At 58.8% G+C, this 17,486-nt stretch overlaps 5 protein-coding genes across 5 annotated transcripts; 2 read left to right on the plus strand and 3 right to left on the minus strand.

The window, feature by feature from the left end:
• Positions 1-352: 352 nt before the first annotated feature.
• PG986_004844 (Pentatricopeptide repeat-containing protein 5) lies at positions 353-3,932 on the plus strand (the record flags this gene model as incomplete). Its single annotated transcript, XM_066841066.1, is given in 2 exon segments — positions 353-2,752; positions 2,772-3,932. 2 exon segments carry the CDS (start codon positions 353-355, stop codon positions 3,930-3,932), a joined length of 3,561 nt encoding a protein of 1,186 aa, XP_066700928.1.
• Positions 3,933-6,194: 2,262 nt separating this feature from the next.
• Positions 6,195-8,003, minus strand: PG986_004845 (uncharacterized protein; the record flags this gene model as incomplete). Its single annotated transcript, XM_066841067.1, has 4 exons — positions 6,195-6,841; positions 6,945-7,012; positions 7,093-7,496; positions 7,860-8,003. The coding sequence occupies 4 exons, from the start codon at positions 8,001-8,003 to the stop codon at positions 6,195-6,197; spliced, it is 1,263 nt and encodes a 420-aa protein (XP_066700929.1).
• Positions 8,004-9,142: 1,139 nt separating this feature from the next.
• Positions 9,143-10,192, minus strand: PG986_004846 (uncharacterized protein; the record flags this gene model as incomplete). The annotated part of the gene is made up of 1 exon (XM_066841068.1): positions 9,143-10,192. One exon carries the CDS (start codon positions 10,190-10,192, stop codon positions 9,143-9,145), a length of 1,050 nt encoding a protein of 349 aa, XP_066700930.1.
• Positions 10,193-11,161: 969 nt separating this feature from the next.
• PG986_004847 (glycoside hydrolase family 43 protein) lies at positions 11,162-12,405 on the plus strand (the record flags this gene model as incomplete). The annotated part of the gene is made up of 3 exons (XM_066841069.1): positions 11,162-11,443; positions 11,563-12,156; positions 12,301-12,405. The coding sequence occupies 3 exons, from the start codon at positions 11,162-11,164 to the stop codon at positions 12,403-12,405; spliced, it is 981 nt and encodes a 326-aa protein (XP_066700931.1).
• A 914-nt stretch (positions 12,406-13,319) lies between these two features.
• Positions 13,320-14,534, minus strand: PG986_004848 (uncharacterized protein; the record flags this gene model as incomplete). Its single annotated transcript, XM_066841070.1, has 3 exons — positions 13,320-13,572; positions 13,630-14,278; positions 14,342-14,534. The coding sequence occupies 3 exons, from the start codon at positions 14,532-14,534 to the stop codon at positions 13,320-13,322; spliced, it is 1,095 nt and encodes a 364-aa protein (XP_066700932.1).
• Positions 14,535-17,486: the final 2,952 nt, after the last annotated feature.

Consider the following 17,486-nt stretch of genomic DNA (forward strand, 5'->3'; position numbering starts at 1 on the left):
AGCCCGCATCTTTTATGCTGGGTTTCGAGTCACTCGGCTCGAAAGATGGTCGAGCCACCCTGCCCGCCGGATCGTGTGTTTGGTCGCGTGGGGTCCCCCATCTGGGGTGAATTGTCATGTCATTTTCCGACGCCACTCAACTCTCTCCTACTCCCTCCCTCACTCTATCCATCCGTTCCATGCCATGCCGTGCCATGTCGTGCCATGACAATGACATCAGGCGGTTTGGTTCGGGCCTTTGCTTTGCCCTGCTCATCTCTGCTCAGCCCTCGACCTTCGACTCTTCCAGATCGCGTACTGACTGACTGACTTTTGACGATGCGCAGTCGTCCCCCCTCCTGGCGTCTTCTAAATGCCCATCTACTCGTCCTTGTACTCGAACTTCATCCGTCAAGGATTAACAAAGTCCCTCACCCACGGCTACGCGCAATCCGTCGTAGCTGCCACCCACCCCCATGTTCTAAACTCGCAGAACCGCTCCTCCTTCGCCCGGCGTAGCAGCCAGCGCGTCGGAGGGCGCCTCGCCGGCCTCCAGCTCCAGACCGCCTTCCACAACAACGCCGCCTCGGCCTCCTCGTCCGCCCCGGCCCTCCCCCACGAGCCTCGCCACGCCGAGCGACGTGTCAGCCATGGCAACCTAGACGCCTACTTTGAGGCCCTGCAGCAGAAGCAGGAGAAGCAAGCAGAGGCCCGCGCCGCCGGCCGCGACGAAGAAGACCTCGAGAAGGAATGGACCCAGTTTCAGTTCCCCCAGCCCATTGAGTGGAAACCCAGCGCCTCCTCCGTGCTGGTCGAGTCCGGGCCCGACGCCCATGCCGCCGACGCCGAAACCGAGGCCATCCTCGAAGCCGCCAGAAATGGAGCCGACGATGCCCCCGTCGCCATCGACGCCGTGTCCGCCTTGGCCCACATCAACGCCGCCCTCGAGAAGGAGCTCGAGTCGCGCAACCTGCTGGAAGCGCTCGAGGAGAGTGCCAATTCGCCCGTCCTCGCCAGCGGAGCCCAGAGCCGCGCCTTGAGCCCCGTCCTCGGCCAGTCGAGATCGGCCAGCCCTCTCAGCATCGCCCGCAGTGCCACCCCGCCCGTGGACCCCCAGTCTCAGACCTATGCCGACCATCTCACCAAGCTCACCCAGGATGGCCGCTTCGCCGAGATCCCGGCCGTGTTCGAGGCCATGCTGGTCGCCAACGTCAAGCCCATCGCCGCTGCCTACAACGCCCTGCTCGTCGCCGCCATCAACATCCCCAATGAGAAGACCCAGATCGTGTCCAAGGCCCTGGACATCTACACCGACATGATGAGGCGCAAGGTGTTGCCCGATGGCGAGACCTACAACATCCTGGTTGGCCTGCTTGCATCGCGGTCTCTGGAGGTTTCCAGCCTCAAGACGGCCTTCGAGTCCAAGCTTGCTCGCTTTGGCGGCATGGACGAGCCCGGCAAGTTTATGTTCGCCTCCAGTGAGCTGGACTACGCCATCCTCTCGGCCGACGACCGCCTCGACCTGGCCTTGAGCCTGTTTGACTCGTCCGTCGAGTTCCGCAAGGCCAACTACTCGTCCGAGACCTACCACCAGCTCATTACGGCCTGTGCTGGTTCGGGCCGCGTCCCCGAGATGCTCCGCCTGTTCGAGCACATGGAACTGAGCGGCGCTGTGCCCTTCGCTGCGACCTTCCCCTCCATGATCACGGCCTTCTCCAACGTCGGTGACCTGGCCAGTGCAGTCGAGTGCTACAACGAGTACAAGGAACTTGCCGTCGCTCACGACAACGGCCAGTACACGCTCAGCGATCGCCTCGACTCCGAGGTCTACGCCGCCGTCATCAACGCCTATGTGGTTTCCGACCGGTTCGAGGGAGCCATGCAGTTCTACCAGAAAATCATCAAGGAGTACGACGTCCGAGCCGTCGACATCAAGGACGCCATCATCCGCGGCGGGTTCGTCAAGGCTTTCACCACCCGCGGCATCTACGACCAGGCCCTGCGATGGGCGCAAAGTGTGGAGGACGAGACGCGGATGGCCACCATGGCCGACATCGCCACCACGGCGGCTGATGCAGGCGATGCTCACACCGCTGTGGCGGCGTTCTCTCACATCGCGCCCAACTACAAGAACATTGCCACTCCGGCCATGGCTCTTATGGCTCTCTGTGTGCGGCAGACCGACGTGGCGACAGCCACCCAATACTGGCAGATACTCAGCAACCCTGAGGTGAAGGCTACGTCGGCCTTCATTGAACCCACCGCCATGTATGCTGTTGCCTTGATCGGCTCCGGCCACATTGCTGAAGGCTTGACCGAGTCCGAGATCATGTTCCAGCGCATCCGCGCCACCGGCATCGAGGCCCGGCCACAGCTGGCCGAGGAGATCGAGGAGGGCATTGAGTTCATCTCGAAATTCATGGCGGCTCGAAACATCGAGGATCCCCGAGTTGCGACCCCTCTCAGCTATGTTGCCCCGACTTTCTCTACGTCAACCTTCCAGTCCACGCCGACCGTCTCGAGCTTCGAGGACAACTTCGACCCTTATGCCCACAACACCGATTTCAAGGGCTCTTCCATCATTTCCGATGAGCTCGAGGGTGCCCACGGCCGCAAGGGCCCGAGACTCAACGAGGCCTTAACTCGGTTCCGCAACATGCGCCGCGCCGGCCGCCACCCCCGCTACATCACCTACGCCAAGATGATCTCCGCTGCTGCCCGTGAGAGCAAGATGAACCTGTGCCACGACATTCTTGCCATGGCGCGGACCGATGTCCCCCCTCCTCGCCCAGTACGCTGTTGTTCGTTATGGTTGGTCTTCGATCCTGGATGCTATGGTCGGCGCCTGCCTGACCCTCGGCGATCGCGTGCTCGCCGAGCAGTACCACCTGGAGCTCCTCCAGATTGGCGCGGCGCCTTCTGCCAACACGTTTGGCCTCTACATCACGACCTTGAAGGAGTCCACCAAGACTTTTGACGAGGCCACCGAGGCCGTCAAGATCTTCCACCGAGCCAAGGCGGAGGGCGTTGAGCCCTCCAGCTTCCTGTACAATGCGCTGATTGGCAAGCTTGGCAAGGCTCGGCGTATCGATGACTGTCTGTTCTACTTTGCCGAGATGCGTGCCCTGGGCATCAAGCCGACGAGCGTCACGTACGGCACCGTTGTCAATGCTCTCTGCCGCGTCAGCGACGAGAAGTTTGCGGAAGAGCTGTTCGACGAGATGGAAGCTATGCCCAACTACAAGGCCCGCCCCGCTCCCTACAACAGCATGATGCAGTTCTTCCTGACTACCAAGCGCGACAAGTCCAAGGTTCTGGCTTACTACGAGCGCATGATGGCGCGGGGCATCTCTCCCACTGCTCACACCTACAAGCTGCTGGTGGATACCCACGCCACTCTCGAGCCCGTCGACATGACGGCTGCCGAAGCTGTGCTCGACATGGTTCGTGCGTCCGGCCAGCGACCCGAGCCCGTCCACTACGCCTCTCTGATCCACGCCCGCGGCTGCGTGCTGCACGATCTGGAAGGCGCCAAGAAGATTTTCGACTCGGTCATGAAGGACCCGGCGGTGCCCGCGAACCCGTGCCTGTTCCAAGCCCTGTTCGAGGCCATGGTGGCCAACCACCACGTCGCCGACACCGAGGCCGTCGTGGGCGAGATGCGCCGGCGCCGCGTCGAGCTCACGCCCTACATCGCCAACACGCTGATCCACGGCTGGGCGGCCGAGAAGACGATCGACAAGGCCAAGGCGGTGTACGACAGCGTCGGGCGCGAGAAGCGCGAGCCGAGCACGTACGAGGCCATGACGCGCGCGTTCCTCGCCGTCGAGGAGCGGGAGCAGGCCAAGGGCGTCGTCAGCGAGATGCTGTCGCGCGGATATCCCAGCGCGGTGGTCAACAAGGTGCTCGAGCTGCTTGGTGGTGGCAATGGGGAAGAAGCGGCTGCTGCGTAAGCTTTCTCGCAGCTGCGGCCATCCTCCCCGAAGGTTTTTTCCTATGTTCTGGTTGTCCCAATTTTGTCCTCCATTTTCTTCTTCTACTGCGATACCCCTGAACTTTATTGACGAAAGCGTGCTTGTTGTTGCTGGGGGTCTGGCGGTTCTAGAAGAGCGGGGGACATACTTGTCGTCGAGTCATGGTGTTCTTTGATTGCTTCCTATTTTGGTCGTTGGAGTCGTGGTTTTTCTTATGTTCCCAACTCGCCCACAGATCCAGGGTGGTCAACTGTGCGGCTGATGAGCCTGGCGTTGATCGGTTGCTTGCTTGCTCTTGCATGTATCAAAAACGAACGGGGGGTTACTGGCCCGGCACGGCTGCCCGAGGAAGGATGACAGTAGGGGGAGGATTCAATTCCCCTCCCAGGTCTCACAGGGCGGCGGCGGCGGTAATATGCTGGGGGTTTCTTTTCCAGGGAAATGTGGCTGGCTAATGCAATCGGTCGGGGATGCCACCACACACGGGAAAGACATTTATATGCGCGGGTCGACGGTACGATTGATGATGATTGACCTGCGCGTGCTATAGACAAATCTCCACTCTAGATACACAAACACACCCACCACAGAATGGTCGGGGATGATGAATACCAATACATTCGCTGGACATGAAATCCAGTGGATGATATCAACCACAAGTCCTCAAGCCTTTTCGGTGTGCATTCGCTAGTGCCTTGGATGTCGGTCATGACCTGAGAACGACGCTGCCTTTGCAGATGTGACGGACCAACTGCCATCTGACACAACCCCTGCAACTCGATGGGTGGCAGGCCTGGGAATGACTTGAGATGCCATGTCCGTACATCGTAGACGTATCCGTCTTCTTGATATACTGGGTAATCAACACAGTATGAATGAAACCCATCATGCATCGTCGGTTTAGTCTCTGGTCGTCACCCTCCGCAACGGCACTCTCTCTTCCCCCTCACTCGAGCCCCAGCCGTCCCGTACCTGGTGTAACCAAACCCCATTGACGGGGGCTTTTTTTTTTGCTGTCCCGTCTGGAGCTGGCTGGCTGGCTGGCTGGAATGGCCCTCCCCCAAGTACATACTGTTTGTTACCGCTTGGCTTTTAGGCACTGATGCAGTAGAAGCAGGGGGAGGGGCCGTTGGTCTTGCATGCATCAAGCACATTGCATACAGGAGCAGCAGCTCGTGGTTCCTCCTCGACGTGGGGGGCAACTGTCTGCCTGCCTGCCTGTCTGTGTGTCTGTCTGTTCGTTCCCTACAGCTCACGCCTCGTCCCGTTCGGCCCTATTTTAGGGGGGTAGACCTTTCTATCGTACATGCCGCCGAACTAAAGATAATTTATTTATCAGCGCTCGTAGCTTTTGGTCGATTCCCGTTCCCATGGCGTGGGGCGTGGGTTCGGGACGGGGACGATGTTTGGTGACGACGTGTCACTATGTCACGTTGAATATTTTCTGGACACGGGTTTTTTCTCCAGTTAAGAGAGAGGAGGGAAGAGGAGGTGGGGGAGACGATCCTCCGCAACGCCGAGCAACCAATAAGTTGATAGGGAACAGCGATAAATCCTCACCTTACTTATGGATTAGGGTACCAGAATACAGTAGATGCGAATCCAATTCCCGTTTTGCCAGGTTGGCGCGCGCCTATCGAGATTCGCTCGGAAAGAGAAGATGGTGTTGTGCGCGGGCTTTGTTAAAGGCGTCTCTGTCTGTCTGTGACTGTCTATGGTTGAGGAAGAATTATAGGTATGGGTTTGGTCCCTGATGGATGTAGCAAAATGGCATGGTTGTCGCAGAATCGGGGGGAAGCAGCAGCAAACCATCGTGAACCTGTGCCGATGTCATTTACCGTCCGTCTTCCCTCTTGCTCGAGGTGACCCTAAACCGACGAGGAGGCTCTTCTTTTACCTACCTCTTGTCGTGTGCCTTTTCTCTATCCACAACTTCGGTCTGATGGGACCTCCGCCTCCTGTCCGAGGCGCCGAGGCGCCACCGGTGCCCCGCGTTAACGATGGAAGTGGCCAGGGAGGGCGCGGGCGGGAAGAGGCTGAGGCGCGGCGGCGGATAGGCAGAGGCGTCTTTCCTATTTGGCGTCGCGTCTTCCTCGTGTGTCTACATTGGTGTTCGACACCAGTATGACAACATGCCAGTCCAAACCCGGTATCAGAGCCGGATGCGGCCAATGTAATGACATGCCTTAAAATGTGGGCGGGCCGTAGACCAACCCGTAGATGAACGATACCCCCCCTTTTTTAACCCATCTCGTCGGGCGCCCTTTTGGTTAGAAGCAACACGGCGTCCATGCGGGGTAGCGAGTCGAGCCGGTGCTGCGACGACTGCGACACCTCGGTCGTCTTGGTGATGCCGCCGCCCCAATCCGCCAGCTCCGTCGAGGATCCGGCGTGGCTTCTGCTGCTGCAGTGGTGGTTGTGGTGGTAGTGGCTACAGCGGCTGCTGCTTCGGCTCCCACGGCCCCCCGCCTCCTCGATCCAGCTCGAGAGGGCGAAGCGGCTCGAGCCCGGTCCCGGATCCGGGGGAGAGCAGGAGGCGGCGGGCGGCGGCGGGCCCGACGCGCTTGAGATGTAGAGGATGGATTCCTCGGGCCGGAGCTTGAGGGGAGGACGGCTGCGTTCCTCTACTTGTTGTTGGCGCGGGTCCCGGCTGTCGGTTCGCATATATTTCTGATGCCGGCGTCCGCCTCGGAAGCGGCTCCGACGACGACGTTGCGGCGACAGAGGCGTGGTGTTGGAGTTGGAGAGCGATCCGGTCAGGGGGACGTGGGCCAGGCCGAGCCGGCGGCGCCAGTGGGCGATGAGGGGGTGGAGCGCGGCGAGGGACAGGGCGGCGATGCCGATGCCGACTTCGACGGTGCTCCAGAGGGCGACGTCGGTGGTTTGGACTGTGTATATATATGTGTGTCACTTGTGTGAGCGAGCGCCGATGCCGCTGGATACGGCTGAGTGCGTGTCCCTTGGAAGGGGAAGCTTGGGGGGGTCACCTACACAAGAAATCGTCTCCGTCAAGGAGGGTGGGAATATAGACCATGCGAACAACGGTGGCAATGCTGGCGCTGGAGTTTGACGGCCAGTCAGTCAGTCTTCGCTGCCGCTTACAGGAACAAGGAAGAAAAGAGAAGAAATAAAATCTTACATGGCCGCGAAGCTGGTGAGACAGGCCACCAGGACCCTGGTCCCCCTCGGCATATTGAGCGTGCGCACGACGAGGACGGGCATGAGGCCGAAGCACCAGTCGGCCAGGCAGTTGACGGCCGACACCGCATACGTCAGCGCGAGGACGACGAGGTCGCTCCAGCACCGGTCCCCCGGCGCCGCGCGGGGGGACTCCTCCCAGAAGACGCCGCGCGGCGCCGGCGCCCCGCACTGGAAGAGGACGAGGAAGAAGTAGGCCGTGCCGAAGAGGGCCGTTGACAGCATCAGCGCCCGCAGGGCCCAAACATGGCGCGCGTCGACGGCGAGGCGCAGGAGGAACTGGCCCGCCGCCTGCTTGAGGAGGCAGGTGCAGGCGATGTAGAGCAGCTCGCAGACGAACCAGAACTGTGGTTTCACGAAAGGGGAGGGGAGACGTCAGACATGATCTGTTGATCTGTGAAAACGCCGGCGGGCAGGGAGAGAGGGAGAGAGAGAATCAACCACAACAACAACACACGCAGGTTGCCTCGTGTTCTTTTTTACTTACCATCAATGCTCGCGAGTTGTCGGCTTCGCTCAGTGCGCTCTTATGCCGCCCCGTGCCGTGCTGCCAGCCCAAAAGTTGGGTGACAAGGTAACCGGTGTAAACCAGCTGAGGCGAGGCGTAACACTACCGATCAGTACTTGCCCCAGACAGAAGAGAAGAAAAGACAAAAAGAAAAGAAAAGAAAGAAAGCACAGCACAGCACGTGGCGGTCTCTTACTTACCTGAAGAACGACAAGAGAAAAATCATCCGGGCCGAAGGACTTGACCACGTGAACCCGGCAGTACACGCGGAGCCCGACGACGATCCAGCAGAGGACCAGGAAGGTCACGGCGACGGCCAGGACCTGCTCGTTTCGGTCATGCATAAGGGGACGGACGGAGAAGAAGAGGAAAGGAAAGGAAAGAAGAAGAAGCAGAAGAGGGAAAACAACCGCTCGAGGTCGAAGACATGGAGCAGCAGGAGGAAGGCCTGTGTTGTTCTTCGAATGCCGCAGCAGAGCCAAGACGCATCAGAGACGACGAGTCGGACATGACGTGACACACACACACACACACACACACACACACAGATACACATACACGTGGATGGGAGACGGGCCGCATATATCGATCTTTGGCACTGCCCATTGATTTACATTATTTACTGTCTACGGTGGATCTGAACCAAGCAGTTCCCAAAGTCTCGTAACCTGGAGATGCCTTCGCTCACTGGGGCACACCCCGTTTATTTTCCGTTGAACCTAGCGTAGCAGGTTCAGGTCAGGCCACAATTTGAGAGGCCTCTAAGGCTCTAAGCTTGGAGGGGGGAAGTGGGAAGGGTTGCGGAGACGCTACTGGCGCCAGCGCGCAAACTGAAGCCACCATGAGCCGGTACGTAGCGCCGCCATATGATAGGCAGGTATGCGCACTTGTTCTACCTGGCAGCACCATATACCTCGCAACTGAAACGTAGTGCAGACTAGCCGCCTAGCAGCATCTCGGAATGAATTGGCTATCGCGTGCTGTGTACGGAACTCGGGTTCTCGAAAACCCCAGGTCCTTGGCCTTTTCGTATGGATGTATGGGTGTGCCTGTCGCCAAACGCAGCACGCTCCACGATGATGCGACTGGACTGGACTGATGCTTTAAATGAGGTGGGGACACCACTGAACTCAGGATGTCGTTCCGGAGACGCGAGCTGAAGGACTAGCGAGGAACACGGACTGCAGATCAACCTGCCCTGTATGCTGGATTCAGGTACGCTCATGGTCCTCGGTTGGCAAACAAGCCTCATCCCATCCAAATCAGGGTATCAAGGAGATCGGCACTTGTGCAGCAAGTTTCATCGGATGCGGGTGTGGTGGCGGTAGCAGCAGTGGCCTTTCAGCATCCATAGTCATTCATGCACGCCATGGTTGCTGTGTGCGTATCCATTTTCCTCGTTTTCATGGCTGGGTTCGCTCGGCGCCAGCCCCTCGGGTCCGGCTCCTCGGGACCCTGGCACTGGGGCTCGAACCGGGTTTTTCTAATGCTTCTTCTTCTTCTTCTTCTTGGTATGTGGCTTACCGGGTCCTGGCTTGGCGTGCTCAAACTTGTTGGCGTGTTCCATGTCGAACTCGGACTTCTTCTTGCGAAACAACAGCATGGCCACACGGGCGTCCTCGATACTGGAATGATGGCCCGACTGGATCTCCATGCCCAGCACCTCCTTGGCCAGGATCCTCAGGGCCGGCTTGGGGCCGTTGCCGTACTTCTTGTACCCGGAGAAGCGCGCCGTGTCCCGGATATGGGTGACGGGGTGCGTGAGCAGCAGCACGTCCAGGTCGTGGCGCAGATCATGCCCGACCAGGATGCGGCCCTTGATGATGTCGGCCACCTCCTGCTGGACCTCGTCGAAGTCCCGGGCCTGGCCCATCTGCTTCGGGGTGATGCCGGTGATGCTGGTGCGCCAGTCCGTCACGTGCTCCCGCGGTCTCACGAAGGAGTCGTAGATCTGGCGGCCGTGGAAGTCGACCAGGCTGGCACGCGCTAGGGCGTGGTCATGGCCGTCGGGGCCCGTGCCGACCATCTCGCAGTCGAGGCCGACATACTTGCCCAGGTCGACATTGGGTGCCCTGCCCTCGTTGACGCGGGCCTTTTCCGACGTGGCGACGAGGGTGTTGCGCCTGAGGCCCAGCCCGTAGGCCTCGGCCAGGTCCTCGGGCGAGATGTCGTTGTCCTGGGCCCAGAGCGCCAAGGAAGGCCTCACGGTGGAGGAAGATCCTTTGGAGACGACGGAGGATTCTGCGTTGCCCATGGACTTGGATGGCCTGCTGCTGGGCGTCTTTGCTGCTGCTGCCGATGATGATGATGATGATGATGATAGTGATGCCTGCTTCCTCGGTTTGGAGGGCGCTAGCTGCTGCGGACCTTGGACTACTCGCCGCTTCTTGGCTTGCGAGTGGCCTGGGGTCTCTTCAGGCTTCTTCCGCTTGGTGGTGGTGGCAGCGGCAGACGGTGCAGCAGCCGAGGCGGGGGATTGAGCCTGGAGCTGTTCCTGGAGCTTTTTCCAATTGGATGAGTATTCCGGAGCCATGATCTCTGACGTCGAGAAGGGGAGGAAATCTATGAAATCAAGACGCATTCATTGTGCATGGGGGGTGCTGGTGTTTGGGTTGATGTTGTTGGCGTTTGGATTGAGTGCAGCGAAGAAAATGTTTCGATGGGATCTCGAAGTGAGGCCAGGAACGGCCTAGCCTGAAAACTGCCACTAAACTCGTAAATCCACGGGCCCAATCGCTTGTGGCCTGCCAATCGCTCTGCCAATCGCTCTGCCAATCGCTCTGCCAATCGCTCTGCCAATCGCTCTGCTAGTCGCCCACTGTCCACTGTCCACTAACCACTAACCACTAACCACTGTCAGCCTGTACCTTGATGTATGTAGCTCTAGCGGCCGTGCAACAGCCATCCAAAAGGTAGTCACAGAATTACCAAACATCCATCAATCCTTAATTGCCAACAACAAAAAGTCGGTGGCAGCGGGATTTTTCGGCATCGCATCATGAATGGCTCTTGGATCTGACCATTTCCGTCCAATGCCCTTCCCAGTCGGCAGAGCCGTCTCGAAAAGGCTCGATGTAACCCCAACGCCGCCCTAGTAACGGAGGGTGCTCACCAATCCAGAAGGTCATCTGGCCCATTCGCCTCTCTTTATCTTTCCCTCTCCCCGTCCCGTTCTTTCTTGGTCGGGGGCTGTCTGTCCCTTGGCGTCCGAGGGGCGACCGCTCCGGCATTTCCAAATCCACCATTCACGCACCCAGCCACAGATCGAGCAGAATGGGATGTCAGATGCACCAGATGCGCCAGATGGGGTTCTGCGGCACCCAGATGCCGACCGCTCGCTACCTGAGCTAGAGCAGGATGGGAGAAGAGGAGCAGCTCGCTCAACTTCGTTCATAAAGACGGGTGACCGCCGCCCTCGAGGGGAGAGAGAGAGAGAGAGAGAGAGAGACTTGCACCTGCATCATCGTCATCCTCGCCGACGAACGATCCAAGCAAAGCGACAATGCTGCCGAGCTTCTTCCATTCCCTCGCCACCGCCGCGGCGGCGGCGTTCCTGACCGGCACCGTCTCGGCCTACGCCGTGCCCCAGGCCTGCTCGGGTATCTGCACCAACGCCCACGACCCGACCATTGTCCTGCGCGGCGACGGCACCTACTTTCGCCTGTCCACCGGCGGCAAGATCGCCATCCACTCGGCGCCCTCCATCCGGGGGCCCTGGGCCTACGTCGGCGCCGCCCTGCCCGCCGGGTCCACCATCAACAAGGCGGGCCGGGACGATCTCTGGGTAGGGCTTCCTCCTTCTTTCTGCATCTCTCTCTCTCACTCTCGCTAAAAGGCTAGCCGAGATGAAACAGAAGAAAGAGGTGTTCTAGATGCAGGCTTGCTAATCGCTACGAGACATAGGCTCCCGAGGTCGTCAAGCGCGGCAACGAGTACTACATGTACTACTCGGTCAGCACGTCCGGGTCGCAAGACTCGGCCATCGGGGTCGCCACGTCGGCCGACCTGGTCTCGTGGCGCGACCACGGCTCGACGGGCATCGAGTCGGCGCGGGGCGTGGCCTACAACGCCATCGACCCGCACGTGCTCAAGCAGGCCGACGGCAGCTTCGTCATGACCTTTGGCAGCTGGTGGAAGGACCTGCACACCGTGCCCATGCAGAATCCGCCGCACCGCGTCGCCGCGGGCGCGGCCCCGAGGCAGATCGCGTACGACCCGGTCACCACCGCGGTCGAGGGCGGCTTCGTCTTCCCCTGGGCCGGCTACTTCTACCTCTTCTACTCCAAGGGCGCGTGCTGCGGCTTCGACCGGAACCGCCCCGTGCCCGGGGCCGAGTACAAGATCATGGCCTGCCGGTCCTCCAGCCCGACGGGGGGATTCGTCGACCGCAGCGGCGCCGACTGCACGCGCGGCGGTGGCACCGTCGTCTACGAGTCCTTCCAGTTCGTATACGGTCCCGGCGGCCAGGGTGTGTTTAACGACCCTGTCGAAGGCCCGGTAGGGTTTTTCCCCTTTTTCTTTCTTTCTTTCTTTCTTTCTTTCTTTCTTTCTTTCTTTCTTTCTTTCTCTCCATATCCTACTTACTTTCTCCCCGACTCCATCATCACCACCACCAATTTGCTGATTCTTGCACCGCCGTAGATTCTCTACTACCACTTCATAGACACCCGCATCGGTTTCGCGGATGGCCAGAAGCGGTTTGGATGGAACCGCATCGACTTCTCCAGCGGTTGGCCTGTCGTTTAGAAGAAGCCATCGGTTTTTGCTGGTCTCTCCGACCGTCGGGAGTGACGGGGGACTCAATTTGTAGACAGGCAACGATACCAAACACCAGATTCCGGATTCCAGGCTTCTCCTGCTCGGCATGATTTAGCGACACAATGTATTGATTTGAATGAGACTTGACCAAGGCGCGACAAGGTTGTGTGTGAGCAAAACATCCAATCTCAGTAGTTTGCACCGTTACGCCCCCAGACCAATTTGGTCATCCATCCCCCAATCAAGAAGGATATATCCTCATGCATGCAAGCTCGTCTTCTTTCCCTGGGGGGGTACAGTGCATCACTGCATGTGTGCATGTCAGCCCGTTCCAGCCGCCCGATTGGTGCGTTTACACGCACAGTCAACCCTCGGACGCGAGCCGGACCCCTAAGCCAGCCCTTGGGACTAGGTTAGATGCCGACGGCAGCCAGCAGCAGCCATCTCAGATGGTGTGACCCCGCACATCACCAATGCCATGCACATGCACATGCACATGCTGCTTGTGCCACGTTGCTGCGGCCAAGATCCCGAGTCGGTGAAACCCGCACCGGCAGCCAGCCAGCCACGTCTCGAGCAAAGCCAAGCGCCATACGCTAAAACTTCTAGCACAACCAGCCAACCGACGAACCTTGATGGCACTTTGGTCTACCATGTCACAATCAGTCGCGCCCTAGTCACTCCTCACGATCCTCTCCCTCTCTTCTTCTTCTCTCCTCTCGTCATGGTTTTGGGGATCATAATAGTCATTATATTCTTTTTCGGCTTCTATGTTCGCCTACTATCTAACGCGAGACGCTATTTTTCTTTTAGATTAAAACATTGTGTTTTTTCCTTGGGTGGATAAACACTACCACACTGGCCTGAGAAGAGAAAGCCTCAAAAGCCCACAGCAAAGCTTCTTAGTGCTTGCCGTAGTTCTCGTTCTCGAGGACGTAGCGGTAGCGGGCCTTGCCCTCCTCGAAGTCGACGATGGCCTGGTTGGCGTCCTTCATGGGCCGGGTGACGATCCAGGGCTGGATCTTCTTGTCGGCGGCCAGCTGGAGCATCTCGCGGATCTCGCGGGGCGAGCCGGTCAGGGAGCCGCCGACGCTGATGGCGCTGCCGAGCAGGGTGAAGGCGTTGATCGGGGGCAGGAGACCGCCGTCGGGGGCACTGTGCGTGTTAGCAATCTGCTCCAAGCGATTGACGGATGGAGGGACTAGAACTTACCCGACCTGGATGAAGCGGCCGCGGACCTTGAGCAGGGACATGTACTCGGCCAGGGGCATCTTGTCGCTGGAGACGGTGCAGATGATGAGGTCGAGGGTGCGGGCGTTCTTGGCGGCCCAGTCCTTGTCCTCGCCGGTGGCGATGTAGGCGTCGGCGCCGAGCTTGAGGACGTCGTCCTTCTTGTCGTTCTTGCGCGAGATGCCCACAACACGGTCGGCGCCGAGGGCCTTGGCGAAGAGGATGCCGAAGTGGCCGAGGCCGCCGACGCCGACGATGCCGACGGTCTTACCGGGCCCGCAGCCGTTGTTCTTAAGGGGCGAGTAGACGGTGACGCCGCCGCACATCATGGGGGCGGCGGCGGCCGAGTCGAGGCCCTCGGGGATCTTGAAGACCCACTTGCCGTTGGTGCGGTTGTAGTCGGCGTAGCCGCCGTACGACTTGCCCTCGTCGCCCGGGTAGACGGCGCCGTACGTCTCGATGCGCTCGCGCGGGCAGTACACCTCTTCGCCGGCGGAGCACTCGGTGCAGTCGTCCTTGCCGCAGGTGCGGCCCTGGGCGCCGACGCCGACGCGGTCGCCGACCTGGATGCCCTCGACGTTCTTGCCGACGCGGACGGCCTTGCCGACAATCTCGTGGCCGACGACGCAGGCTGGAGCATGTGTCAGCGACGACAAGACTCAGAAGGAGAAGGAGAGAAAGAGAGAAAGCTTACGGTAGGGGGTCTCGCCCCAGCCGGACTTCAGGACGTGCAGGTCGGAGCCGCAGATACCGCAGTGGGAGATCTCAATGTCGACATCGTCCTCGGTCCACTTCTTGGGTTCGTAGGAGCCCCACTCCATCTTGCCGTGGAAGGCCTCGGGGCTCTTGCCCAGCCAGCCTTCGAACTTGGGGGATTGTGCGGCCATTTTGGTGGTGGTGGTGAGTGAGTGATTAGGTTTGCGGTGATGATGGTTCGGTTCAAGAAAAGGTAAGAAGAAGAAGCACAACAGACGGTTGCTTGGTGGGGGGGTATATAGCAGAATGAGGTACTAACTCCAGAAAGGGGCGGGAGAGGGGAAGAGGGGGGAACTGCTCTTTTACTAAATACCCGTCCTGGTTATCCCCGATAAGCACATGAATCGGGATTCGGTCTTTACAGCGCGCGTGGTGGTGGTGGTGGTGGTGGTCACCAATCTAGGGTCGAATCTGTTGGAACGGGGGCTGGTAGGGGAGCATTCGACGGGGCGGCCATACGCATGCGGTTCCCATATTTGCTGCGACGCTCAACGCTCTACTACGGGGCGGCAGAAGAAGGAGGCGGATGGGTAGTCGACCTGATGGTTCGAGACTCCAGCCGCGGCGGCGCGGCGGCCTGATTGGCTGCCGAGTTGCAGACAGGAATCCGGCATATGGAGCTTGGGGAGGCGGCTCTGGCATGGACAGCTCGACTTTTGGACAACTGGCATTTTCACATTCATTCATTCATACACCGTACTTACAACAGGCCAGGTAGCATCGTTGCGGTGAACGGGCTCTACGAGCAGCAGGCGGCCCCAGGGTTTTCTCATCCAAAAGGCAGGATGGGACCCAATTTCGTCTCGGGAGTGATGGACGGCAGGCAGCCATGGCAGCCATGGCCAGCCACGGCAGTAGGGGCTTGTTTCTTTGCCCGTGAGTGCCGGGCATCCCTGTTGCTCAGTAGTAGTATGTAGTAGTAGTAGTAGTAGTAGCAGTAGTATGTAGTAGTAGAGTCCCACTTGGAGGGGCAGAGGAGAGAAACGTCACCGACCGTTCGATGGTTGAATTGAGTTTGTGTGCCGCTCCTCAGTAGCCATCCTTCTCAAATCGTTCGATGGATTGGCGCAAAAAGAGGCGGTTTCGTTTCACCTTTCCCAGTCCCGGGCAGGCCGCGGGGACCATGCCCAATGCAGGCGTCGGGCGGCGGCCCGCGGTGAAGTCTGAAGAGGATGCGGCCATTTTCCGCCTGCACGTGCCCACATCGGCCGATTATGGCGGAAAACAAAAAAAGGAAAAAGGCGACCAAGGGGAACTACTGCAGCTAAAGGGGGCGTTCGTTAGTCTCGCCTTTGCTCCCGAATCCCAACGTTTCCTGTCTTTGTCTCGTGGCAGCAGTGACGCTTGCTGTTGCTAGCTTGCCAGCCATGGGCCGGACGGAGACCCTGGACACGTTTTTGGTGGGAGGATGGGAAACGTGGTCAACCAACGGCTGTCGCAGCCGTGGTCGTGTCGTGTCGTGTCGTGCGTCGTAACCTGTATCAAGCTCCAAAGCCGCAACGGGGGGTTCCTCTTTTTTTTTTTTTCCCTTTTCTGCCAAGCATGCCCGACCATGAAAGTGGAGGTGCCTCTCGGCTTTATTTGGGTGGGAATAAGAGAGGAATCTAGAAATGTCCCGCTACAACCAGTCCACCTACATAGTCCACCTCCTTGGCTGCTTGCGCTGCTTATGTCATCCGCCAATTCCAAGGTTCCCAGCATGGTTCCTAGCATGGTTCCCAGTCCCGTCTCCAGTAAATCATACCGCAGACCGGTAGGGGCAGGGCGGGGCCAAATGATGGACATGAAGCCCCTGGTTAATGCGGCTCCCTCGCTGCGGGAGAGTGGGAGAGGGCGGCGGTGAGGTGTCTCGCCAAATACCGACAGTACAGACAGACAGACTCCTATCATGGAGATGGCGAAGGCTGGTCGCCCCCGGCCGGAGTGTTTGTTCATTCCTCAACCAAAACCCGACTCGTGGCGGTGATGATCATCATTCTCTTGTCGCTTAACCCGGCAGGCTCTTTCTCTCTCTCTCTCGCTCCTCGGCTCGGGTCTATCGGGAATAAAAGCACCTACACAAGTACGTAAATCCGCACCCGGCAGCTTGCTCGGCCCCTGACCCGACGGACAGGTAGGATGCATGTATAAGTATGTTGTAGGTAAGACAGCCGCCCGGCCAGCCACCTGCAGCTCCCCCTCCCCTCCCCCTCCCCAGGACCCTTGGCACAAAGAAGAAAGCAGTCGTTTCCGATGTTGAAATAAAGTTCGAAGAGATCCACGCGCCCGCGCCGCAGTCAATGCCAGGGTGAGATCCCGTTTTCCCACCCCCACGCACGCACCCCCTTCTTCCATCATATGAGAGATCCCGCTGTATTGTCATGTCATTTTCCCTCTTTCCCCGGATGTAACGTTCATTTCATGCTTGCATCCATCCATCCATGCAATTGTTTGGTGAAGACGCTTTGACTTGATACGTAATTACTACGTACTTTGCGAAAGATGAAAAGAAAAAAGAAGGAGAAAGAAAACCTCTGTCCGACAACGACACTCCCAGAGTCAACCTTATAACCTGCGTCTTGGCGAAAACTCTCGTATAATGAACCAAGTCCTAGCACGGTCGCGCCGCTATCGCTCTCTCTCCGCCGTCATCGTACAACCCCAAATCTTACAAGCGTTCACGGGACCGGCGTGTGTACCTCGACACAATCTGTTCCGGCTGTTTCTCCATAGCTTTGACGATGACACCATCTAGGTAGGAGATCTTGGATCAAAAGCTGTAACACGTCATTCTCGTCGCCGTCGGGAAAACTGCTCGATTGATGGTGTCGCCGAATACCTTTCCAGAGTGCCAGGACCGTATTGGCTGAGCAATAAGCACACGCCAAAGGTCAGCGAAAATGGGTAACAGAGTTTATTTTACTCTGCCACGCGCACACTGAACTGGTGCCCTCTTCGACCTTGGTATATGACTCAAGCAGAGCACGTAAGGCTAGTCCATTAAGTAGGTTCAGAGCAGACATGGGTCCATCAAGAGAGGTCGAGGGTGCTTGTTGAGTCATACCCGGACTCGACGGTGGTTCATGAAGGGGAACGACGGAGAG

The sequence above is a fragment of the Apiospora aurea genome, assembly GCF_038362705.1.
Source record: "Apiospora aurea strain CBS 24483 chromosome Unknown utg000004l_segment0_segment0, whole genome shotgun sequence".
NCBI lineage: Eukaryota > Fungi > Ascomycota > Sordariomycetes > Amphisphaeriales > Apiosporaceae > Apiospora > Apiospora aurea.